Genomic DNA, 27204 nt, shown 5'->3' with positions numbered 1-27204 from the left:
GTGACAACTTCACTGGTTTGGGGTTTTGTATAAGCGGTAGAGATGCGCGGTTTGCGGACGCAACCGCGGAGTCCGCGGATTATCCGCGGGTCGGGCGGTTGAAAAAAAAAAAAAAAAAAAAGATTTTATCCGCGGGTCGGGTCGGGCGGTTGAAATAAAAAAAAATTAGATTTTAAATAGATTCAGGTGGGTGGGATCCGCCCGGAGTTCCTTAAGGCTCTGGATGCTGTGGGGCTGTCTTGGTTGACAAGACTCTGCAGCATCGCGTGGACATCGGGGGCGGTACCTCTGGATTGGCAGACCGGGGTGGTGGTTCCTCTCTTTAAGAAGGGGAACCGGAGGGTGTGTTCCAACTATCGTGGGATCACACTCCTCAGCCTTCCCAGTAAGGTCTATTCAGGTGTACTGGAGAGGAGGCTACGCCGGATAGTCGAACCTCGGATTCAGGAGGAACAGTGTGGTTTTCGTCCTGGTCGTGGAACTGTGGACCAGCTCTATACTCTCGGCAGGGTCCTTGAGGGTGCATGGGAGTTTGCCCAACCAGTCTACATGTGTTTTGTGGACTTGGAGAAGGCATTCGACCGTGTCCCTCGGGAAGTCCTGTGGGGAGTGCTCAGAGAGTATGGGGTATCGGACTGTCTGATTTTGGCGGTCCGCTCCCTGTATGATCAGTGTCAGAGCTTGGTCCGCATTGCCGGCAGTAAGTCGGACACGTTTCCAGTGAGGGTTGGACTCCGCCAAGGCTGCCCTTTGTCACCCATTCTGTTCATAACTTTTATGGACAGAATTTCTAGGCGCAGTCAAGGCGTTGAGAGGATCTGGTTTGGTGGCTGCAGGATTAGGTCTCTGCTTTTTGCAGATGATGTGGTCCTGATGGCTTCATCTGGCCAGGATCTTCAGCTCTCGCTGGATCGGTTCGCAGCCGAGTGTGAAGCGACTGGGATGAGAATCAGCACCTCCAAGTCCGAGTCCATGGTTCTCGCCCGGAAAAGGGTGGAATGCCATCTTCGGGTTGGGGAGGAGATCTTGCCCCAAGTGGAGGAGTTCAAGTACCTCGGAGTCTTGTTCACGAGTGAGGGAAGAGTGGATCGTGAGATCGACAGGCGGATCGGTGCGGCATCTTCAGTAATGCGGACGCTGTATCGATCCGTTGTGGTGAAGAAGGAGCTGAGCCGGAAGGCAAAGCTCTCAATTTACCGGTCGATCTACGTTCCCATCCTCACCTATGGTCATGAGCTTTGGGTTATGACCGAAAGGACAAGATCACGGGTACAAGCGGCCGAAATGAGTTTCCTCCGCCGGGTGGCGGGGCTCTCCCTTAGAGATAGGGTGAGAAGCTCTGTCATTCGGGGGGAGCTCAAAGTAAAGCCGCTGCTCCTCCACATCGAGAGGAGCCAGATGAGGTGGTTCAGGCATCTGGTCAGGATGTCACCCGATCGCCTCCCTCGGGAGGTGTTTAGGGCACGTCCGACCGGTAGGAGGCCACGGGGAAGACCCAGGACACGCTGGGAAGACTATGTCTCCCGGCTGGCCTGGGAACGCCTCGGGATCCCCCGGGAGGAGCTGGACGAAGTGGCTGGGGAGAGGGAAGTCTGGGCTTCCCTGCTTAGGCTGCTGCCCCCGCGACCCGACCTCGGATAAGCGGAAGAAGATGGATGGATGGATGGACGGGTGGCAGTTAAACCAATTGGGAAATATATATACATAGTTAAATGTTGTTACCCACATACGAAAAACGAGCAGGCACCTGCAGCATATGCCACAACAGAAGAAGAAAAAAAAAAGAGATGGCAACGCCGGCAGCAAACGTGGTACGTGACAAACTAAAAAAAGGGAATACTAAAGACCAGGGGGAAAAAAGGCCAGAAAAGTTCAGCGTGGACTCGTTTTTATGAGGTTGTAAATCAGGATGATAGTAATGCTGGCTACGTGATTTGCAAGAGCTGCGACGCTGTTCATGTCTACGACAGTCACAAAACCGGGACATTCTAACATGGTGCATCACATTTGTGCAAAAACCCCGAACCTCCACAAACACCCCGAGCATGAGCAGTTTCGTCCGCCGTGATCCCAGAAGAGTGCCACGGGATGTTAAAACAAGATAGAACGCAGCAGTTTGAGTGGCGCGAGCGCTCTTGGAGGTGCGCTCAGCGCGGCTCCCGGATGATTGCGCACTGGAGCGCGTCTGGGCCGTGACGGCGTGGCACGCATTGAATGTCTCTGCTGCATTGGATCAGTCTCCTTTCTTTAACAGGCAAAAGCTTTATAACCTCACTAATGCCTTGCATCGTCTATATTAGACAGAGGTGGGTAGAGTAGCCAGAAATTGTACTCAAGTAAGAGTACTGTTACTTTAGAGATTTATTACTCAAGTAAAAGTAAGGAGTAGTCACCCAAATATTTACTTGAGTAAAAGTAAAAAGTATGTTGTGAAAAAACTACTCAAGTACTGAGTAACTGATGAGTAACATACACACACATATCATATATATATATATATATATATATATATATATATACATATATACACATACATTGATATATACAGTATATCATTTATATTTATTTATTTTGCCGTTTTTGTTTACATGTTTAAGGTGTTTTAATGAATATACATGCATGTTTAACACATATAGATTCCTTTCTTTCATGAAGACAAGAATATAAGTTGGTGTATTACCTGATTCTGATGACTTGCATTGATTGTAATCAGACAGTAGTGATGATAACGTCCACGTTTTCAAATGCAGGAGAAAAAAAGTTCCTCCTTTCTGTCTAATACCACATGAAAGTGGTTGGTTTTTGGCATCTTATTTGTCCAGCTTCCATATTCGTTTTCACACACTTTACAAGAAATACATTGGCGGCAAATTCCGTAGCTTGCGGCACTTTTATTGTGAAGACAGGAACTGTGCAGTCAGTCTTTAGGCTTGTGACGGGATGTACGGTTGAAATAAAAAAGTGTCTTTTTTCCTTCACACTTTTGATTGATTGATTGAAACTTGTATTAGTAGATTGCACAGTACAGTACATATTCCGTACAATTGACCACTAAATGGTAACACCCCAATAAGTTTTTCAACTTGTTTAAGTCTGGTCATGTGACCGCCTGGCTCTGTTTGATTGGTCCAACGTCACCAGTGACTGCATCTGATTGGTGGAACGGAGTCAAACGTCACTAGTGACTGCATTTTATTGGTGGAACGGAATGAAACGTCACCAGTAACGCAGGCACTTCGAAGGTCTGTCTGACAAACCAAAACAAACAAAGCGTGCATTAACAGATCGATAAAAATTAGTAGCGAGCTGAATGTAGATAAAAGTAGCGGAGTAAAAGTAGCGTTTCTTCTCTATAAATATACTCAAGTAAAAGTAAAAGTAAGTTGCATTAAAACTACCGTATTTTCCGCACCATAAGGCGCCCTGGGTTATAAGCCGCGCCTTCAATGAACGGCATATTTCAAAACTTTGTCCACCTATAAGCCGCCCGGTGTTGTAAGCCGCATCTAACTGCGCTAAAAGGAATGTCAAAAAAACAGTCAGATAGGTCAGTCAAACTTTAATAATATATTAAAAACCAGCGTTCTAACAACTCTGTTCACTCCCAAAATGTACGCAAATGTGCAATCACAAACATACGTATATCAACATGGACAGAGCTGCGTGAAAAAAGCCATCCGGCCTCTTCGCGTAAACTTAAACTTACCTTAACCACTCGCTCATCTTTTCTTCATCCATCCCTTCGAGTTAGCTTTTATGATGACGCCGGCTGGAAAGGTCTCTTTTGGCAAGGTCTTCCTTTTGAATATCACCATGGGTGGAAGTTTCTGGCCATTAGCATGGCAAGCTAGAACCACAGTGAAGGATGACTTCTCATTCCCTGTGGTGCGAATATTCACCGTACGTGCTCCCGTTGTATCCACAGTGCGGTTCACAGGAATATCAGTTGCTGTGAAATACGGTAGTAATCCGTGTGTGGATGGAGAGATTGCGTCTTTTCATGAACCAGATCCTTGTCGCTTTGTAGGAGCCATTTTGTGGTCTTTACAGATGTAAACACACAAAGGAAATGAAACGTACGGTGATATCCGCGCGCTTTTTCTTCTTCTACGCGGGCGGGTGGTTGCTTACAGTAGAAGAAGAAGCGCTTCCTGTTCTATGGGGGCGGGTGCTTACCTTGGCGGTTGCTTGCGTAGAAGAAGAAGCGCTTCCTGTTCTACCGGGAAAAAAGATGGCGGCTGTTTACCGAAGTTGCGAGACCTATACTTTATGAAAATGAATCTTAATATTTATCCATATATAAAGCGCACCGGGTTAAAAGCCGCACTGTCAGCTTTTGAGTAAATTTGTGGTTTTTAGGTGCGGCTAATGGTGCGGAAAATACGGTACTCTTAGAAGTACAATTTATCCCAAAAGTTACTCAAGTAGATGTAACGGAGTAAATGTAGCGCGTTACTACCCACCTCTGATATTAGATATATAACAACGGGCGGGTGCGGTTTTGATTAAATGTTAGTTCGGGTGGATGGCGGATGGTTGACGACTTTTGTGATGCGGTTGCGGATGAAATAATTGCCTATCCGCGCATCTCTAATAAGCGGATCATCGAAACACCTACAATTACTGAGAAAATGCAAAAGTAATTATTTATCATATTCATTATTGGTGATATTAAATAAAAACTGAGCTAACACGTCGCATGTTGCCAGGATCTGCCTGCAAGCTGAAAACATCCCAGCTCTTGCATAACCAGCATCCTCATCCACTGACCTTGTTCCTGCTTCCACGCTTGCCCACAGGAGGAGGACTTTCAGGAGTTGGTGGCGACGGCACAGACAATGGAGGCGCAGTACGGCCACCTCTTTGAGAAGGTCGTCGTAAACGACGACCTCACGGAAGCGTTCGGCGAGCTGCGTTTGGCGCTCCAGCAGGTGGAGACGGACACTCACTGGGTTCCGGTCAGCTGGACTCACTCCTGAGGTCAGAAGAACAAGGGAATATGCAGGGTTGTATCATTGGCAGGACCCAGGCTCGGCTCCGATTCAGTCTGGACGGATTCCAACAGCAGTTAGGAATCCAAGCAGGTCTTTCCAGGAAGGAGCGATCTCGATCCTAGTCTGGGTTGCAACGTGGAAACCAAAAATCCCAGCACCAGGAGAAGATCCGCAATGGCAGCCAGAAGCCTGACGGTACATGGACACGTCTTTAAAAGAAGAAGGGAAGTCTTTTTGCTTCTTTTTTAGTATCGTTTACGTTTCTATGCTTTCTTTCAGCGTCAAACATTGTCTGGCACAGCTCTTTGAGGGTTTAATTTTATGAAAAAAGTAATATATTTTCTAATATCTTCTAGTTTTTTAACCTTTTTATATACAGTACATATCTTCATTTTTGAGAGCAACTTCATCCTGATTGTATTTGTACGCTAGAATTGAGTTTGGCCATGATTTTTGGGGATTGTAGCCACTTCTGACTGCTTCATGATTATTGGTAGTTCAATTTAAAATTGTCGTTTTTTTTTTTAACTAATTTGATGTTGTACACATGGGTCAATTCGCAGTTTTCAGGTTTATTAAAGCAGCTTGTCTTAATCTGGTTTTGATGCTTGTGTTTTTTTTCTTTAAGAACGTCTCCTTTTCCTCAACTCTTAACTTAAAGTAAAAGTCTATCTTATCCATACTTGCCGACCCTCCCGGATTTTCCGGAAGACTCCCGAAATTCAGGCGGACCTGAGTGACGTGTTGACAACACACAACAACAACGGTGTCTACCGTAAAGCAGTTCGTCTGCCGTAAACAGCAATGTTGTGACACTTTTAAACAGGACAATACTGCCATCTACTGTACATGCATATGTGACCCACCCATAATGTGTCACATTTTTGTGTTGATTTATTTATCTTATTTTGTGGTGTGAATTCGTTTTTGGAGCTGTCATTACACATTTATCAGTATTCACATTGGTCAGTAGGGGGCAGTAGGGCGTTTCTTCCCAATTGAATGCTATCACCTGCAGACCGGAAGTGTCTTGTCATTCTGATGAGCGCGACCAGTCTGTGAACAATTGAAACGTCCTGTGTGCTTTTTCCTCCTGTATAACAGGTTACCGTATTTTCCGCACCATAAGCCGCATATGAACGGCATATTTCAAAACTTTGTCCACCTATAAGCCGCCCCGTGTTGTAAGCCGCATCTAACTGCGCTAAAGGAATGTCAAAAAAACAGTCAGATAGGTCAGTCAAACTTTAATAATATATTAAAAACCAGCGTGATGTGGGCGCGCATGGAGTCGTATATCAACATGGACGGAGCTGCGTGAAAAAAGCCACCCGGCCTCTTCGCGTAAACTTACCTTAACCACTCGCTCATCTTTTCTTCATCCATTCATCCCTTCGAGTTAGCTTTTATGATGACGCCGGCTGGAAAGGTCTCTTTTGGCAAGGTCTTCCTTTTGAATATCACCATGGGTGGAAGTTTCTGGCCATTAGCATGGCAAGCTAGAACCACAGTGAAGGATGACTTCTCATTCCCTGTGGTGCGAATATTCACCGTACGTGCTCCCGTTGTATCCACAGTGCGGTTCACAGGAATATCAAAAGTCAGTGGAACCTCGTCCATGTTGATAATGTTCTCTGGCCGGATCTTTTTTTCAGCTATCTTGTTTTTACAATATGCACGGAAAGTAGCCAGCTTTTCTTGAAAGTCTTTAGGCAGTTGCTGTGAAATAGTAGTCCGTGTGCGGATGGAGAGATTGCGTCTTTTCATGAACCGGAAACCTGTCGCTTAGTAGGAGCCATTTTGTGGTCTTTACAGATGTAAACACACAAAGGAAATGAAACGTAATATCCGCGCGCTTCTTCTTCTTCTACGGGGGCGGGTGGTTGCTTACAGTAGAAGAAGAAGCGCTTCCTTTTCTATGGGGGCGGGTGCTTACCTTGGCGGTTGCTTGCGTAGAAGAAGAAGCGCTTCCTGTTCTACGGGGAAAAAAGATGGCGGCTGTTTACCGTAGTTGCGAGACCTAAACTTTATGAAAATGAATCTTAATATTAATCCATATATAAAGCGCACCGGGTTAAAAGCCGCACTGTCAGCTTTTGAGTAAATTTGTGGTTTTTAGGTGCGGCTAATAGTGCGGAAAATACGGTAGTTTTGGTGAATCAACTCACTGAATAATATCCATGTGATCTTTATAAGTTTAAGTACACATTCTGATGGTGGAGCCTAACTCTAAAGTGTTTGTGAGTTGTAGTTTGTAAATGAACACTGAAATTCAAGTATTTATTTTATTTATTTATATATATATATATAATCGGGCGGATGAAATAAAAAAAAATTAGATTTTATCCGCGGGTCGGGTCGGGTCGGGTGGTTGAAATAAAAAAAAATTAGATTTTAAATAGATTCAGGCGGGTGGCAGTTAAACCAATTCGGAAATATATATACATAGTTAAATGTTGTTACCCACATACGAAAAACGAGCAGGCACCTGCAGCATATGCCACCGAGGCCCCTTCCCCCGAGAGGGCCCCACCGGGAGCCGTAGCTGAGGCGATCCGCGAGAAGGGCCCGACGCACGTCCAGGGTCACCACCGCGCCCACCGCACCGACACCCCGCCTCGTCCACCTTCACCGCGGCCGGCGTCACGCGCAGCAGGTAAGCAGCTTACCTGCCCGCCACCCCCGTGGCCGGGGGCTCGTAACAGCGGTCACTCCGCGCGCAGTGCGCTCACGAAAGGGGTGGGGCTCACCCTGGTTGATATAGACAGCAGCTAGGACGGTGGCCATGGAAGTTGGAACCCGCTAAGGAGTGTGTAACAACCCACCTGCCGAATCAACTAGCCCTGAAAATGGATGGCGCTGGAGCGTCGGGCCCATATACCCGGCCGTCGCCGGCAGCGAGACGTGCTTGGAGGTGCGCTCAGCGCGGCTCCCATATGATTGCGCACTGGTGTGCGTCTGGGTCGTGACAGCGTGGCACGCGAATGTCTGTGCTGCATTGGATCAGTCTCCTTTCTTTAACAGGCAAAAGCTTTATAACCTCACTAATGCCTTACATCGTCTATATTAAATATATAACAACGGGCGGATGCGGTTCTGATCAAATGTTAGATCGGGTGGATTGCGGATGGTTGACGACTTTCTGATGCGGTTGCGGATGAAATAATTGCCTATCCGCGCATCTCTAATATATATATAGCTAGAATTCACTGAAAGTCAAGTATTTCTTATATATATATATCTTAACCACGCCCCCAACCACGCCCCCGCCCCACCCCCGACCACGCACCCGCCCCCACCCCCCACCTCCCGAAATCGGAGGTCTCAAGGTTGGCAAGTATGATCTTATCAAGAAAAAAGTTTTAACAAAGACCGCTTTTGTCCATCCATCCATCTTCAACCGCTTATCCGGAATGGGGTCGCGGGGACAACAGCTCCAGAGCAACATTAGCAACTTCCTCCTGGGGAATCCCGAAGCGTTCCCAGGCCAGAGAGGAGATGTAATCCCCCGATCTGGTCCTTGGCCTGCCGCGGGGTCTCCTCCCAGTGGGACGTGCAACGAGGACCTGCCTAGGGAGACGCTCGTGAGGCATCCGCACGAGATGCCCGAACCACCTAAGCTGGTTCCTTTCCAGCGGCTCTACTCCGAGTCTCTCTCGGGTGACTGAACTTCTCACCTTATCCCTAAGGGAAACGCCAGCCACCCTTCTGAGGAAACTCATTCTGGCCGCTTGTATCCACGATCTTATTCTTTCGGTCATGACCCACACTTCATGACCATAGGTGAGAGTAGGAATGTAGATAGCTCGGTAGACCGAGAGCTTTGCTTTCTGGCTCAGCTCTCGTTTCGTCACAACAGTTAGCCCCCCTGCGACATATACCCTCTCCGCCATGGTCACGGCTCTGCCTAGAAATCCTGTCCATGAAAATCACAAACAGGATAGGAGACCAACTCCCACTGGAAACGGATCCGACTTACATCCAAGCACCCGGACACAACTCTCGCTTTGGTTGTACAGAGATCGGATGGCCCTCAGCAGGGTTCCCCTCACCCCGTACTCCCTCAGCACCTCCCACAAGATCTCCAGAGAGGAGATGTAATCCCCCCATCTGGTCCTTGGCCTGCCGCGGGGTCTCCTCCCAGTGGGACGTGCAACGAGGTCCTCCCTAGGGAGACGCTCGTGAGGCATCCGCACGAGATGCCCGAACCACCTAAGCTGGTTCCTTTCCAAGCGAAGGAGCAGCGGCTCTACTCCGAGTCTCTCTCGGGTGACTGAACTTCTCACCCTATCTCTAAGGCAGATGCCAGCCACCCTTCTGAGGAAACTCATTCTGGCCGCTTGTATCCGCGATCTTATTCTTTCGGTCATGACCCACACTTCATGACCATAGGTGAGAGTAGGAATGTAGATAGCTCGGTAGACCGAGAGCTTTGCCTTCTGGCTCAGCTCTCGTTTCGTCACAACAGTTAGCCCCCCGCGACGTATACCCTCTCCGCCATGGTCACGACTCTGCCTAGAAATCCTGTCCATGAAAATCACAAACAGGATAGGAGACCAACTCCCACTGGAAACGGATCCGACTTACATCCAAGCACCCGGACACAACTCTCGCTTTGGTTGTACAGAGATTGGATGGCCCTCAGCAGGGTTCCCCTCACTCCGTACTCCCTCAGCACCTCCCACAAGATCTCCCGGGGGACCCGGTCATACGCCTTCTCCAAATCCACAAAGCACATGTAGACTGGATAGGCGTACTCCCAGGCCATCTCCAGGATTCTCGCAACAGTAAAGAGTTGGTCAGTTGTTCCACGACCAGGACGGAATCCACATTGCTCCTCTTGAATCTGAGGTTCGACTATCGGCCGGACCCTCCTTTTGTGCCTGGTTTAACTAAGTCACCATCCTGGGGGGTATTTATTTATTTATGTATTTATTTGACAGAGACAGTACAATGAAACAGTGCTACCCACAGGTAACCGATGTCAAAGTACATAGGACTTCTAGCCACAGGCTAATTTGCAACATTTGTCCCTGGTTAGGCTTTAAAAAAAAAGTTGTTGAGAAAAGTGTAAAACACATTCAAAAAGGCCACACTCATGACAAGTACAAAAATAAAAACACATTAAAAATAATTGGCCCAATGTGTGCATACTACACCCAGTTCTAGTGCTCACACTTCTGATTTTCCTTAAGCCACTTTTTCAGTTTTGTGGAGAAAAGTTGTGACTTTGTCTCCAGTGGCAAAGAGTTCCACAGATGTAAGGCCTTCACTGAGAAAGCAGACTGACCCAGAGTTTTCCGGCACCTTTTCACTCTACAGCTTGGACTTAGACTTAGACTTCCTTTTATTGTCATTCAAATTTGAATTTTACAGTACAGATAAGAACTATAGTTTGTTGCATTAGCTTGTTGTATCCATCCATCCATCCATCTTCTTCCGCTTATCCAAGGTCGGGTCGCGGGGGCAGCAGCCTAAGCAGGGAAGCCCAGACTTCCCTCTCCCCAGCCACTTGGTCCAGCTCCTCCCGGGGGATCCCGAGGCGTTCCCAGGCCAGCCGGGAGACATAGTCTTCCCAACGTGTCCTGGGTCTTCCCCGTGGCCTCCTACCGGTCGGACGTGCCCTAAACACCTCCCGAGGGAGGCGATCGGGTGGCATCCTGACCAGATGCCCGAACCACCTCATCTGGCTCCTCTCGATGTGGAGGAGCAGCGGCTTTACTTTGAGCTCCCCCCGGATGACAGAGCTTCTCACCCGATCTCTAAGGGAGAGCCCTGCCACCCGGCGGAGGAAACACATTTCGGCCGCTTGTACCCGTGATCTTGTCCTTTCGGTCATAACCCAAAGCTCATGACCATAGGTGAGGATGGGAACGTAGATCGACCGGTAAATTGAGAGCTTTGCCTTCCAGCTCAGCTCCTTCTTCACCACAACGGATCGATACAGCGTCCGCATTACTGAAGATGCCGCACCGATCCGCCTGTCGATCTCACGATCCACTCTTCCCTCACTCGTGAACAAGACTCCGAGGTACTTGAACTCCTCCACTTGGGGCAGGGTCTCCTCCCCAACCCGAAGATGGCATTCCACCCTTTTCCGGGCGAGAACCATGGACTCGGACTTGGAGGTGCTGATTCTCATCCCAGTCGCTTCACACTCGGCTGCGAACCGATCCAGCGAGAGCTGAAGATCCTGGCCAGATGAAGCCATCAGGACCACATCATCTGCAAAAAGCAGAGACCTAATCCTGCAGCCACCAAACCAGATCCCCTCAACGCCTTGACTGCGCCTAGAAATTCTGTCCATAAAAGTTATGAACAGAATCGGTGACAAAGGGCAGCCTTGGCGGAGTCCAACCCTCACTGGAAACGTGTCCGACTTACTGCCGGCAATGCGGACCAAGCTCTGACACTGATCATACAGGGAGCGGACCGCCAAAATCAGACAGTCCGATACCCCATACTCTCTGAGCACTCCCCACAGGACTTCCCGAGGGACACGGTCGAATGCCTTCTCCAAGTCCACAAAACACATGTAGACTGGTTGGGCAAACTCCCATGCACCCTCAAGGACCCTGCCGAGAGTATAGAGCTGGTCCACAGTTCCACGACCAGGACGAAAACCACACTGTTCCTCCTGAATCCGAGGTTCGACTATCCGGCGTAGCCTCCTCTCCAGTACACCTGAATAGACCTTACCGCTTAAGGTGCAGATATAAATAAATTATTATAGATTACTGTACAGATAAATATATTGCACTTTTGCATATTTATCCACGTTTATGGATGTATGTTATATTGTCTTTATATTCCAGTGAGTTAATCCATTTTTGGGGGGAATTTAGGGGATTATTTTGATGCGTTCAAGAGTTTTATAGTCTGAGGGAAGAAGCTGTTACAGAACCTGGAGGGTCTGCTTCTGAGGCTGCGAACCTCTTTCTAGAGTTCAGCAGTGAAAACAGTCCTTGGTGGGTGTGGGAGGAGTCTCTGCAGATTTTCTGAGCCCTGGTCAGGCAGTGGCTTTTTGCGATTTTCTGGATAGGAGGAAGAGGAGTCCTGACAATCTTTTCCACCGTCCTCACAACTCTCTGGAGAGACTTCCAGTCTGAGGCACTGCCGGCTCCAGTCCAGACAGAGATGCTGTTGGTCAGTAGGCTCTCTATAGTGCCTCTGTAGAATGTGCTGAGAGAGCTGTGCTCTTTTCATCCGACGCAAAAAAAAAATGCATGCGCTGCTGAGCTCTTTTTACAAGAGCTCAGGTGTGTGATTATATTGTCTGTTATCTGCACCCCCAGAAACTTGGTGCTGCTTACCATCTCCACTGCTGTGCCGTTGAAGAGGAGTGGAGCAGGACTCCAGCTGTAGTCTGCACACCTTCTTGACACACCACATCAGGGGCTAATCCATTAAGACACTTAAAATAGCTTTTAAGAATGAGAATTTTGTAAAATGATCAAAACTCATCATGTTATGTTTTTGGGTTATATGGCAGTGATGATGCTTCATTGGTTTTTGATCAAATGTCTTTAAAGTTTGTTTATATAACGACAACAGAGGCTTCACTACACATCCCGTGGCCTGTCCCCGGACCATGGCACAATAAGACATATGGGATCAAATCAGGTCCCTGCTTTTTGCAGATGATGTGGTCCTGGTGGCTTCAACTGGCCAGGATCTTCAGCTCCCACTGGATCGGTTCGCAGCCGAGTGTGAAGCCACTGGGATGAGAATCAGCACCTCCAAGTCCGAGTCCATGGTTCTCGCCCGGGAAAGGGTGGTACAGTACAAGTTGAGGAGGAGATCTTGCCTTAAGTGGAGGAGTTCAAGTACCTAGGAGTCTTGCTCACAAGTGGATGGTGAGATCGACAGGCGGATCGGTGCGGCGTCTTCAGTAATGCGGACGCTGTATCGATCCGTTGTGGTGAAGAAGGAGCTGAGCCGGAAGGCAAAGCTCTCAATTTACCGGTCGATCTACGTTCCCATCCTCACCTATGTTCATGAGCTTTGGGTTATGACCGAAAGGACAAGATCACGGGTACAAACGGCCCAAATGAGTTTCCTCCGCCGAGTGGCGGGTCTCTCCCTTAGAGATAGGGTGAGGAGCTCTGTCATCCGGGAGGAAGTCAGAGTAATGCCACCCGAACGCCTCCCTAGGGAGGTGTTTGGGGCACGTCCGACCGGCAGGAGGCCAAGGGAAAGACCCAGGACACGTTGGGAAGACTATGTCTCCCGGCTGGCCTGGGAACGCCTAGGGATCCCCCGGGAGGAGCTGGATGAAGTGGCTGGGGCGAGGGAAGCCTGGGCTTCTCTGCTTAGGCTGCTGCCCCCGCGACCCGACCTCGGATAAGCGGAGGAAAACGGATGGATGGATGGATGGATGGATGGGGTCAAATCAGAAAAACACGGTCTAATAAGCCTGAAACAGTTCATATTTCTTTGTATGGTCTTAGTCATTTTTATAATATGGTCATCAAGTTTGAGCTTAGGGTGTTGTGTATAGACTAAAGGGAGGTGACGGCAAACAGACACCAGGGGGCAGTATGTACAATTATTTATTATATATATATATTGTATATTCAATATATATATAATAATAACAAACAATACTAATATAAACTAAACTAATGAAATGGAGTGTGTGACAAAACCCTAGAGTGAGTGGTGTTAGACTATGTGTGTAGTTAGCTGTTGTGTATTACCGTTCTGTTGGATGAGGGAGCAGACAAGTCCAAAGAGGGCAAGGCAAAAGGGGTCCAAGAGGCAGGCAGATGATCCGGGGCGAGAGTGAGGCGTCAGAATCCAGGGGCGAGAGAAAGGTCTAGGAACGAAGGAGGCAGTCAGAGTCCAGAGGGAGATCCAGGGAAAAGTGAAACGCACAGCTCACTTTCCAGGCGACGGAGGGTACTGCGGGGACACGGGAGAACAAACAAGGATGTCAGACACGAGGGAAAACACGCAGAGAGAGAGATCATAAGCCTTACGGTACACCATGAGAAAACTAAGTTCCCGCCCGATCCTTGGGTCCACTGGTCCTTTATTGAGCTTGCCCTCATCAGACCCAGGAGTGTAGATTGCCGGTGAGTGATTGCAGCTGGTGGCTCATCCACCAGCCGCAGCGCGTCCCTGGATGTGCGCACCCGTGGGCGTGTCCCGAGGTGCGCACAGACGGATGAGCGGCGTTGGCAGGAGCCTGAGCCGTAACATAGGGTCCAAAATAACACCCAGATATTTAAATCCCTTCACCTGCTCTATTTTATTTTTGATTAATGTTGACCTGAATTTCATGTAATGATTGTTTATTCAAAGGGAAACACATTAAGACTGTTTTGTTATAATTGAGGGTTAAACGGTTATTTCGAAGCCATGTTGATACTTCTGTTTATTATCTCTGAAGCCTGTTGAGGCTGCCACATAAATGATGACATCATCTGCATACATTTGGCATATGGTATTTGTGCAAGTATTGGGGGAGATCATCAGAGGTGGGTAGTAACGCGCTACATTTACTCCGTTACATCTACTTGAGTAACTTTTGGGATAAATTGTACTTCTAAGAGTAGTTTTAATGCAACATACTTTTACTTTTACTTGAGTATATTTATAGAGAAGAAACGCTACTTTTACTCCGCTACTTTTATCTACATTCAGCTCGCTACTCGCTACTAATTTTTATCGATTTGTTAATGCACGCTTTGTTTGTTTTGGTCTGTCAGACAGACCTTCATAGTGCCTGCGTTTCAACAAATACAGTCACTGGTGACGTTCACTCCGTTCCACCAATCAGATGCAGTCACTGGTGACGTTGGACCAATCAAACAGAGCCAGGCGGTCACATGACCTGACTTAAACAAGTTGAAAAACTTATTGGGGTGTTACCATTTAGTGGTCAATTGTACGGAATATGTACTTCACTGTGCAATCTACTAATAAAAGTTCCAATCAATCAATCAAACGTGTGAAGGAAAAAAATACCCTTTTTTATTTCAACCGTACATCCCGTCAAAAGCCTAAAGACTGACTGCACAGTTCCTGTCTTCACAATAAAAGTGCCGCTCCATCGCGCCTGCGCTTTCAAAATAAGAGTCTCCGAAAGCCAGCGCAAACAAGCTAGCAAGCTACGGAGTTTGCCGCCAATGTATTTCTTGTAAAGTGTATAAAAACGAATATGGAAGCTGGACAAATAAGATGCCAAAAACCAACCACTTTCATGTGGTATTAGACAGAAAGGAGGAACTTTTTTTCTCCTCCATTTGAAAACGTGGACGTTATCATCACTACTGTCTGATTCCAATCAATGCAAGTCATCAGAATTAGGTAATACACTAACTTATATTCTTGTCTTCATGAAAGAAAGGAATCTATATGTGTTAAACATGCATGTATATTCATTAAAACACCTTTAACATGTAAACAAAAACGGCAAAATAAATAAATATAAATTATATACTGTATATATCAATGTATGTATATATATATATATATATATATATATATATATATATATATGTGTGTGTGTGTATATATATATATACATATATATATATATGTGTGTGTATATATATATACCGTATTTTCCGCACCATAAGGCGCCCTGGGTTATAAGCCGCGCCTTCAATGAACGGCATATTTCAAAACTTTGTCCACCTATAAGCCGCCCCGTGTTATAAGCCGCATCTAACTGCGCTAAAGGAATGTCAAAAAAAAAGTCAAATAGGTCAGTCAAACTTTAATAATATATTAAAACCAGCGTGATGTGGGCGCGCATGGAATCGTATATCAACATGGACGGAGCTGCGTGAAAAAAGCCACCCGGCCTCTTCGCGTAAACTTAAACTTACCTTAACCACTCGCTCATCTTTTCTTCATCCATCCCTTCGAGTTAGCTTTTATGATGACGCCGGCTGGAAAGGTCTCTTTTGGCAAGGTCTTCCTTTTGAATATCACCATGGGTGGAAGTTTCTGGCCATTAGCATGGCAAGCTAGAACCACAGTGAAGGATGACTTCTCATTCCCTGTGGTGCGAATATTCACCGTACGTGCTCCTGTTGTATCCACAGTGCGGTTCACAGGAATATCAGTTGCTGTGAAATAGTAATCCGTGTGCGGATGGAGAGATTGCGTCTTTTCATGAACCGGATCCCTGTCGCTTAGTAGGAGCCATTTTGTGGTCTTTACAGATGTAAACACACAAAGGAAATGAAACGTACGGTAATATCCGCGCTTTTTTTCTTCTTCTACGCGGGCGGGTGGTTGCTTACAGTAGAAGAAGAAGCGCTTCCTGTTCTATGGGGGCGGGTGCTTACCTTGGCGGTTGCTTGCGTAGAAGAAGAAGCGCTTCCTGTTCTACCGGGAAAAAAGATGGCGGCTGTTTACCGTAGTTACGAGACCGAAACTTTATGAAAATGAATCTTAATATTTATCCATATATAAAGCGCACCGGGTTATAAGGCGCACTGTCAGCTTTTGAGAAAATTTGTGGTTTTTAAGTGCGCCTTATAGTGCGGAAAATACGGTATATATACATATATATATATATATATATATATATATATGTGTGTGTGTGTGTGTATATATATATATATATATATATATATATATATATATATATATATATATATGTGTGTGTATTATATATATATATATATATATATATATATATATATATATATGTGTGTGTGTGTGGGAAAAAAATCACAAGACTATTTCATCTCTACAGGCCTGTTTCATGAGGGGGGGTACCCTCAATCGTCAGGAGATTTTAATGGGAGCATTCGCATACCATGGTTTATATAGGGCACAGAGTGGGTGGGTACAGACTGGCCTAGGGGCGTGGTAATTGGCTCATGTGTTACCTAGGAGGTGTTTCCGTCTATGGCGGCATGTTGTTACAATTTCGCTGCGCTTGTTGAGGGATGACAGGTCTGGACGGTAAATAATAAACAGTTTCTCTTTCAAGCATAGGTTGCATCTTTTATTACCACTATTGTAAGGTGTGCTGGATGCAAGAATATATATATATATATATATATATATGAGTGTGTATGTTACTCATCAGTTACTCAGTACTTGAGTAGTTTTTTCACAACATACTTTTTTACTTTTACTCAAGTAAATATTTGGGTGACTACTCCTTACTTTTACTTGAGTAATAAATCTCTAAAGTAACAGTACTCTTACTTGAGTACAATTTCTGGCTACTCTACCCACCTCTGGAGATCATTAATATATATACTGAAAAGCAGCGGGCTCAACATTTCCAACCCCCTAAGGTTGATTTTTTTTATAATTTATAATAATTTTTATTAAGATATTTAACTAATTCCGTGTTTCACAATGGCACCATCTGCTGGATTAAAAAAGTCATTATTTTTGACCTGCAAATAAAAAGTCTACCGTAAATTCCGGACTATAAACCGCTATCCCCCTACGCTTATAAGACGGTGCGGCTAATTTATGCATTTTTCCAACGAGTAGTTTTCATTAAATACACGCAAAGACACTTAAATAGCGTGTAATTGTTTCGTCAAGCTCGCTCACTGCAGGTGCTGCTGCGTGAATACCGAAAAGTGTTTCCGGCTATTTTAAAGCTGTGAACCGGAAGTGGAAGTGCTGTTCGTGCTTCTAATCGCCCCTGGCGCTTTACTCAAATGGATTCGTCCTTCGACACTCCAAGCAACGTATGTAAGTTGAACAATTTAACTAAAACAATTCTTACTTGCTATATACAACCTACTATATGTACATGTGTGTGCGTAAACTATATAGGACACCTCCAATCTTGCTTGATAGTGTGTCAAGAGCTTGTCTTCGTCGTTTTGCGACACGGTTAACTCCCTGGACTTTGGTTTGAAATGAGAAAGGCAAAGTCACTTACCTATTTGGAGTTCACAGTCAGAGGTTTAAAAATGGAATTTTGAGATGAGCGTTTAACGGTTAAAAAAGAGGGCGCCTAAACAACCCTCATTAACAACAGGAAACAGGTGTGCGTTTCGCGCCCTTCAAAACGCAAGAGACGAAACTTACATTGGAACCGGAAGTAACAAAATAAGAGTCTCAAACCGGAAACGATGGTGAAAACGCAACATAATGATGTACTGTAGCTCAGGGATGTCTAAGTGGTTTTCATTCATGGCATTTTAATAGCCAGTAATGTATGTAAATGAGTTATTGAAATGTGTATTATTTGCGGACGACACCAACTTTTATACTTAAAAGCGTTATCAATTATTGAACAGGAAATGATTAAACTTAAGAGATGGTTTGATGTCAATAAATTATCATTAAATGTAAAAAAAACAAAGTTCATGATTTTTTGTAAGAGGAAAAGGGAGGAAGCGATCAAACTGTCAATAGATGGATTTGATATTGAAAGGGTTTCTGAACTTAGATTTTTAGGAGTGATACTAAATGACAGTCCGACATGGAAATCTCATATTGCACATGTACGGAAAAAGATGTCTAAGAGTATTTTTATATTAAATAAGGTAAAATATGTGTTAGATTATAAGGCAATGCGTATATTGTATTGTGCACTTATATTGCCATATATCAGCTACCAGAGGTGTGGACTCGAGTCACATGACTTGGACTCGAGTCAGACTCGAGTCATGAATTTGATGACTTTAGACTCGACTTGACAAAATGTAAAAAGACTTGCAACTCGACTTAGACTTTAACATCAATGACTTGTGACTTCACTTGGACTTGAGCCTTTTGAATTGACATGACTTGACATGACTTGCTACTTTCCCCAAAACCCAAAGATGAAAAAGTTATTCGGGAGCGCTCCGTATTTTTCATTGTGTACTTGTCTATCAGCGTTATTGGCTAAGTAACGTGACTTTTATTTGCTGTGTAGTTAAATCAGTGAGGCTGTAAACTCACTGCTAACGTTATAACGTTATTGCAAACACGGGAATCTGTTGCAGTTCACTACCTTATTCATACTTTTTGTTCAGTGATTTTTTTAAGCAGGGTTACGTTAGTCAATATATCACACGTAACGTTAGACGGCGGTCAGCAGCACCGCGTATTTTAGCCACCTAAAAAAAAGACAAAAATAGTAAAATAAAGGTCAGTTAAAATGTATACTATATTATGAATATGTGTACCGTTTTAGCTAGCTTTCTGACATACTGTTGGTTGTTTACCTCAGTGGTCCCCAACCACCGGGCCGCGGCCCGGTACTGGTCCGTGGATCGATTGGTATCGGGCCGCACAAGAATTATTATTATTTTTTTTTTTTTTTTAATTAAATCAACATAAAAAACACAAGATACACTTACAAGTAGTGCACCAACCCAAAACAACTCTCTCCCCCCTTTTGTTCTGGGCATTGAACATGAAGACTCTTCCTTCACTGTTCCGAGTGGCCATGAGAGTCTTGGCAGTGCCTGCCTCCAGTGCTCCAGTGGAGCGAGTTTTCAGCCATGGTGGCATCATACTACGCCCCCATCGTGCACAAATGACTGACAGACTTTTGGCTAATTTGGTCTTTTGCAAATGCAATGCAGCATAGGGCCCTGACATATAAAAAGTACAACTTTTTTGTTATGTTCACGTATATGTCATGTTTTTTCAATGTTAACACTTTTGTACAAATAAGTACATTTGCACTTTATTTTTCAATGTGTTTGTTCTGTAAAGGAATGAGTTAATGTTTAAAATGACTGGTTAATAGTGCTATTATAAAGTGCAATGTCAGCACAATTTTCTTTCCTGCAATTTAAAATGCACTTGTTTTAATAAATAAATACAGCGTTTGAAAAGCATACACAATCTGTGTTAATATATTAGTCTGTGGTTAAAAGGACTTGAAAGGACTCGAAACTCTAAATGCAGGACTTAGGACTTGACTTGAGACTTTCCAGTCTTGACTTTGGACTTGACTCGGGGCTTGCCTGTCTTGACTCGGGACTTGACTCGGACTTGAGGGCAAAGACTTGAGACTTACTTGTGACTTGCAAAACAATGACTTGGTCCCACCTCTGTCAGCTACTGCAGTGTTTTTCAACCACTGTGCCGCGGCACACTAGTGTGCCGTGAGATACAGTCTGGTGTGCCGTGGGAGATTATCTAATTTCACCTATTTGGGTAAAAAATATTTTTTTTGCAAACCAGTAATTATAATCCGCAAATAATGTGCCGTTGTTGAGTGTCGGTGCTGTCTGGAGATCGGCAGACTTACCACGTTATACTCTTCCATATCAGTAGGTGGCAGCCGGTAGCTAATTGCTTTGTAGATGTTGGAAACAGCGGGAGGCAGTGTGCAGGTAAAAAGGTGTCTAATGCTTAAACCAAAAACAAACAAAAGGTGAGTGCCGCTAAGAAAAGGCATTGAAGCGTAGGGAAGGCTATGCAGAACGAAACTAAAACTCAACTGGCGACAAAGTCAACAAAAACAGAATGCTGGACGACAGCAAAGACTTACTGTGGCGCAAAGACGGCGTCCACAAAGTGCATCCGAACATGACATGACAATGTCCCCACAAAGAAGGATTAAAAACAACTGAAATATTCTTGATTGCTAAAACAAAGCAGGTGCGGGGAATAGCGGTCAAGGAAGACATGAAACTGCTACAGGAAAATACCAACTAAAGAGGAAAAGCCACCAAAATAGGAGCGCAAGACAAGAACTAAAACACTACACACGGGAAAACAGCAAAAAAACTCCAAATAAGTCACGGTGTGATGTGACAGGTGGTGACAGTACACCTACTAGTGATGCATGCTTGGTTATGGTTTAAAGTCCTATTCAACAATTGCGACAATGACGAGAGTAACATAAAGTGTGGGGGAACACATATAAGAGTAACATAAAGTGTGGGGGAACACATATAAGAGTAACATAAAGTGTGGGGGAACACATATAAGAGTAACATAAAGTGTGGGGGAACACATATAAGAGTAACATAAAGTGTGGGGGAACACATATAAGAGTAACATAAAGTGTGGGGGAACACATATAAGAGTAACAAAGTGTGGGGAACACATATAAGAGTAACATAAAGTGTGGGGGAACACATATAAGAGTAACATAAAGTGTGGGGAAACACATAAGAGTAACATAAAGTGTGGGGGAACACATATAAGAGTAACAAAGTGTGGGGGAACACATATAAGAGTAACATAAAGTGTGGGGGAACACATATAAGAGTAACATAAAGTGTGGGGGAACACATATAAGAGTAACATAAAGTGTGGGGGAACACATATAAGAGTAACATAAAGTGTGGGGAACACATATAAGAGTAACATAAAGTGTGGGGGAACACATATAAGAGTAACATAAAGTGTGGGGGAACACATATAAGAGTAACATAAAGTGTGGGGGAACACATATAAGAGTAACATAAAGTGTGGGGGAACACATATAAGAGTAACATAAAGTGTGGGGGAACACATATAAGAGTAACAAAGTGTGGGGGAACACATATAAGAGTAACATAAAGTGTGGGGGAACACATATAAGAGTAACAAAGTGTGGGGGAACACATATAAGAGTAACATAAAGTGTGGGGGAACACATATAAGAGTAACATAAAGTGTGGGGGAACACATATAAGAGTAACATAAAGTGTGGGGGAATACATATAAGAGTAACATAAAGTGTGGGGGAACACATAAGAGTAACAAAGGGTGGGGGAACACATATAAGAGTAACAAAGTGTGGGGGAACACATATAAGAGTAACATAAAGTGTGGGGGAACACATATAAGAGTAACAAAGTGTGGGGGAACACATATAAGAGTAACATAAAGTGTGGGGGAACACATAAGAGTAACAAAGTGTGGGGGAACACATATAAGAGTAACATAAAGTGAGGGGGAACACAAGAGTAACAAAGTGTGGGGGAACACATATAAGAGTAACAAAGTGTGGGGGAACACATATAAGAGTAAAATAAAGTGTGGGGGAACACATATAAGAGTAACATAAAGTGTGGGGGAACACATAAGAGTAACATAAAGTGTGAGGGAACACATATAAGAGTAACACAAAGTGTGGGGGAACACATAAGAGTAACATAAAGTGTGGGGGAACACATATAAGAGTAACATAAAGTGTGGGGGAACACATATAAGAGTAACATAAAGTGTGGGGGAACACATATAAGAGTAACATAAAGTGTGGGGAAACACATAAGAGTAACATAAAGTGTGGGGGAACACATATAAGAGTAACATAAAGTGTGGGGGAACACATATAAGAGTAACAAAGTGTGGGGGAACACATATAAGAGTAACATAAAGTGTGGGGGAACACATATAAGAGTAACATAAAGTGTGGGGGAACACATATAAGAGTAACATAAAGTGTGGGGGAACACATATAAGAGTAACAAAGTGTGGGGGAACACATATAAGAGTAACATAAAGTGTGGGGGAACACATATAAGAGTAACAAAGTGTGGGGGAACACAAGAGTAACAAAGTGTGGGGGAACACATATAAGAGTAACATAAAGTGTGGGGGAACACATATAAGAGTAACATAAAGTGTGGGGGAACACATATAAGAGTAACATAAAGGCATTGTATCAACTACAGAAAAGAGCTATAAGGATTATTCATAAAGTAGATTACTTAGAACACACTAACATATTATTTATTAATTCTGGTTTATTGAAATTACAGGAGATAGTAAAGTTACAGACATTATGTGTCATGTTTAAGGCTAAAAGTAAAACATTGCCAGCAAATTTACAAAAAATGTTTGTCATCACTTGTGAGAATGAAGAGCGTAGAAGAAAAGGTCATTTCCAACTAGGGATGTCCCGATCCGATATTTGGATCGGATCGGCTGCCGATATTTGCCAAAAAATTGCGTATCGGCAAGGCATGGGAAAATGCCGATCCAGATCTAGTTTAAAAAAAAACTCCGGTCCGTGTTTTCCAACGCACCTATTTAAATAATACATTCCACATTTCTGCTGCTCCCTAATTTCCATTCCGCATTTTCCAGCACACCTTCAACACATCCACAGGTCTGTGAATTCTCAGCTGCTGGCATTACACGACAGGCTCTTCTCACTCTTTCCTGTGTCTCCCTCTCACAGACAGCGAGCGCACCTTCTTACACACGTCACATACTGTCACGTCATACGTCACATACGTATACGTCCTCTCCCAGCAGAGAGGTAGCAGCATGGCTAACGTTAGCTGTGATGCTAGCGCAGCCGTGCGAGCAACGCTCCCTCTAAGGTGCTCGCCTGTGCAATTGCGCACTGTTTAAGCGTCCTCTGCGCATAGCAAATCTATGCCACGCACAAAATCAAATAAAAAAATAAGCGCATAACAATTTTCGACACACGGACACGACAGAGAAAACAGTTTTCGTCATCATTGTTCAAATATTGTGACGTCTGTCGAGACGCTTATCTCCATTCGGTGCCACACGACCACACCATCAAAATGCTGAGGCAAAAATGTCCACATCAACACCGTATGAAAAAATTAGTGATATTTTTAGTTGTGATTTCCTTCTCTGCATGAAAGTTTAAAAGTAGCATATATTAATGCAGTATGAAGAAGAATGTTTTAATGTAGACATGCAAGCCTTGAAAGACAATTTTGAAAATCAAGACTACATTTCCTGCAAATGGGTGCATTTCTACCCTATATTTTAACTTTAGATTTATTCTCATATCAAACTCTTTTGGCTGTCTTTTTGACACTTACATCCGGCGCCCCCTCAACACCCTGGATTATAAATAATGTAAATAATTCAATGTGATTATCTTGTGTGATGACTGTATTATGATGATAGTATATATCTGATAGTATATATCTGTATCATGAATCAATTTAAGTGGACCCCGACTTAAACAAGTGTAAAAACGTATTGGGGTGTTACCATTTAGTGGTCAATTGTACGGAATATGTACTTCACTGTGCAACCTACTAATAAAAGTCTCAATCAATCAATCAAAACACATAGAATCATCATACTGCTGTGATTATATGCATCAAGTGTTCATTCAAGGCTAAGGCAAAATATCGAGATATATATCGTGTATCGCAATATGGCCTTAAAATATCGCAATATTAAAAAAAGGCCATATCGCCCAGCCCTAGTTCAATGATGCCATTTCTGTTTGTCATGTATCATTTTGTCTATTTTGTGTTTATCCTTGAATAAACAGGTCAGTTTCTTGTTACCAACCATTGTGTATTATTCAAACTCCCCTAATTCAGCTGGCTAGTTGTTATCAAGAGTACTAAAACCCTTTTCAACATGATTCTGACAACTAAGTAGGCTAAATAACTTTAAACTTTAATACATGCTCGGATAGGCCAGTATCGGTCAGTATCGGTATCGGTCAGTATCGGTATCGGATCGGAAGTGCAAAAACAATATCGGTATCGGATCGGAAGTGCAAAAACAATATCGGTATCGGATCGGAAGTGCAAAAACAATATCGGTATCGGATCGGAAGTGCAAAAACCTGGATCGGGACATCCCTATTGGTGTGTAAATGTATAATTGAATAATTGAGGTATAATTGTCTATCGATCAAAGATGCACATCAATGAAGGAGATGAATAAAATAAAATAAAATTAAATTTGCCTCTGGATTTCATTATTGATTATATAAATTGTTTTAAGTAGACTTCATCCAAATTTTTTCAGCCCAATGGGGCCCCTAAGCCTAGAAGATGTGCTGTACTAAACAAAGGTCTGGCTGCAAAGTGAGGAGTGTTGGTGAGATGTCCTCCTCCATCACTTCTGCCTCCAGCCGCCGCACAACTCCTGCGAAAGCAAACATCTGTTAGTGAGAGAGTGCACGGCACGCGCCTGCAAACACAAACGTCTCCCTCGGAGCATTTACACGTAATAGCACTGGATGTGGTGACGCTTTGGCAGCAGGAGGAAGACATTATCCAACAATGTGCTTTTCCACAGGAGAAAGCAGGAAAAAAAAAAAAAAGGAGGCAGGTAGCTGCTCCTGCACAGCCGGCATTAGAGAAGGATATTTCATTTTCTCTGTATTTCCACCGCAGATATGTCATGTCCGTGAACGGGGGGGGGGGGGGGGGGGGGGGGCCTCACCCGCCGTGTAATTCTATATAATTACGCGCAGACCGCAGAAATGGGGGTCCTCTGTTTGTGAACATTAATACCAAACTTGCAATTATATTCTCATGACTGTGTGCACGTGCCTGTAATTCTATCCGCCGGCGCATGCAAGCCAGCATTTTCATTTATTTGAGATATGATTCAGTGCCGTAAAATACTCAATAATATCAATATCTGCTAAAAGCAACATTTTGGTTTGTCTTACAATTATACAGGTAAAAGCCAGTAAATTAGAATATTTTGAAAAACTTGATTTATTTCAGTAATTGCATTCAAAAGGTGTAACTTGTACATTATATTTATTCATTGCACACAGACTGATGCATTCAAATGTTTATTTCATTTAATTTTGATGATTTGAAGTGGCAACAAATGAAAAATCCAAAATTCCGTGTGTCACAAAATTAGAACATTACTTAAGGCTAATACAAAAAAGGGATTTTTAGAAATGTTGGCCAACTGGAAAGTATGAAAATGAAAAATATGAGCATGTACAATACTCAATACTTGGTTGGAGCTCCTTTTTGCCTCAATTACTGCGTTAATGCGGCGTGGCATGGAGTCGATGAGTTTCTGGCACTGCTCAGGTGTTATGAGAGCCCAGGTTGCTCTGATAGTGGCCTTCAACTCTTCTGCGTTTTTGGGTCTGGCATTCTGCATCTTCCTTTTCACAATACCCCACAGATTTTCTATGGGGCTAAGGTCAGGGGAGTTGGCGGGCCAATTTAGAACAGAAATACCATGGTCCGTAAACCAGGCACGGGTAGATTTTGCGCTGTGTGCAGGCGCCAAGTCCTGTTGGAACTTGAAATCTCCATCTCCATAGAGCAGGTCAGCAGCAGGAAGCATGAAGTGCTCTAAAACTTGCTGGTAGACGGCTGCGTTGACCCTGGATCTCAGGAAACAGAGTGGACCGACACCAGCAGATGACATGGCACCCCAAACCATCACTGATGGTGGAAACTTTACACTAGACTTCAGGCAACGTGGATCCTGTGCCTCTCCTGTCTTCCTCCAGACTCTGGGACCTCGATTTCCAAAGGAAATGCAAAATTTGCATGGTTGGGTGATGGTTTGGGGTGCCATGTCATCTGCTGGTGTCGGTCCACTCTGTTTCCTGAGATCCAGGGTCAACGCAGCCGTCTACCAGCAAGTTTTAGAGCACTTCATGCTTCCTGCTGCTGACCTGCTCTATGGAGATGGAGATTTCAAGTTCCAACAGGACTTGGCGCCTGCACACAGCGCAAAATCTACCCGTGCCTGGTTTACGGACCATGGTATTTCTGTTCTAAATTGGCCCGCCAACTCCCCTGACCTTAGCCCCATAGAAAATCTGTGGGGTATTGTGAAAAGGAAGATGCAGAATGCCAGACCCAAAAACGCAGAAGAGTTGAAGGCCACTATCAGAGCAACCTGGGCTCTCATAACACCTGAGCAGTGCCAGAAACTCATCGACTCCATGCCACGCCGCATTAACGCAGTAATTGAGGCAAAAGGAGCTCCAACCAAGTATTGAGTATTGTACATGCTCATATTTTTCATTTTCATACTTTTCAGTTGGCCAACATTTCTAAAAATCCCTTTTTTGTATTAGCCTTAAGTAATATTCTAATTTTGTGACACACGGAATTTTTGGATTTTCATTTGTTGCCACTTCAAATCATCAAAATTAAATGAAATAAACATTTGAATGCATCAGTCTGTGTGCAATGAATAAATATAATGTACAAGTTACACCTTTTGAATGCAATTGCTGAAATAAATCAAGTTTTTCAAAATATTCTAATTTACTGGCTTTTACCTGTATGTGATGTCATCTACAAAAGCAGTGAAGTTGGCACATTGTGGAATTTGTTAATAAAAAGAGAATACAATGATTTGCAAATAACTTATATTCAATTGAATAGACTGCAAAGACAAGATATTTCATGTTCACACTGAGAAACTTGTTTTTTTGTTGTTGCAAATAATCATTACTTTAGAATTTAATGGCAGCAACACACTGCAAAAATGTTGTCACAGGGGCATTTTTGCAATGTGTTACATGGCCTTTCCTTTTAACAACACTCAGTAAACGTTCAGGAACTGAGGAGACACATTTTTGCCACTGACACATCTTATCTCTGCATAT

The 27204-nt window shown here is 44.0% G+C and overlaps 1 protein-coding gene across 4 annotated transcripts in view; it reads left to right on the top strand.

The window, feature by feature from the left end:
• Positions 1-5572, top strand: part of mpp7a (MAGUK p55 scaffold protein 7a) — a 162009-nt gene extending 156437 nt beyond the window's left edge. For all 4 annotated transcript variants that reach the window (XM_072913444.1, XM_061965919.2, XM_072913446.1 and 1 more), the window contains one exon: positions 4800-5572. In XM_072913444.1, the coding sequence (XP_072769545.1) occupies positions 4800-4979 (180 nt within the window). In that variant the 3' untranslated portion in view covers positions 4980-5572. The remainder of the gene's footprint in view (positions 1-4799) is intronic.
• Positions 5573-27204: the final 21632 nt, after the last annotated feature.

This window comes from Nerophis lumbriciformis, linkage group LG07, assembly GCF_033978685.3.
Source record: "Nerophis lumbriciformis linkage group LG07, RoL_Nlum_v2.1, whole genome shotgun sequence".
NCBI lineage: Eukaryota > Metazoa > Chordata > Actinopteri > Syngnathiformes > Syngnathidae > Nerophis > Nerophis lumbriciformis.
The sequence above is the reverse complement of the archived record's forward strand: the minus strand, read 5'-3'. Positions and strand labels throughout refer to the sequence as shown.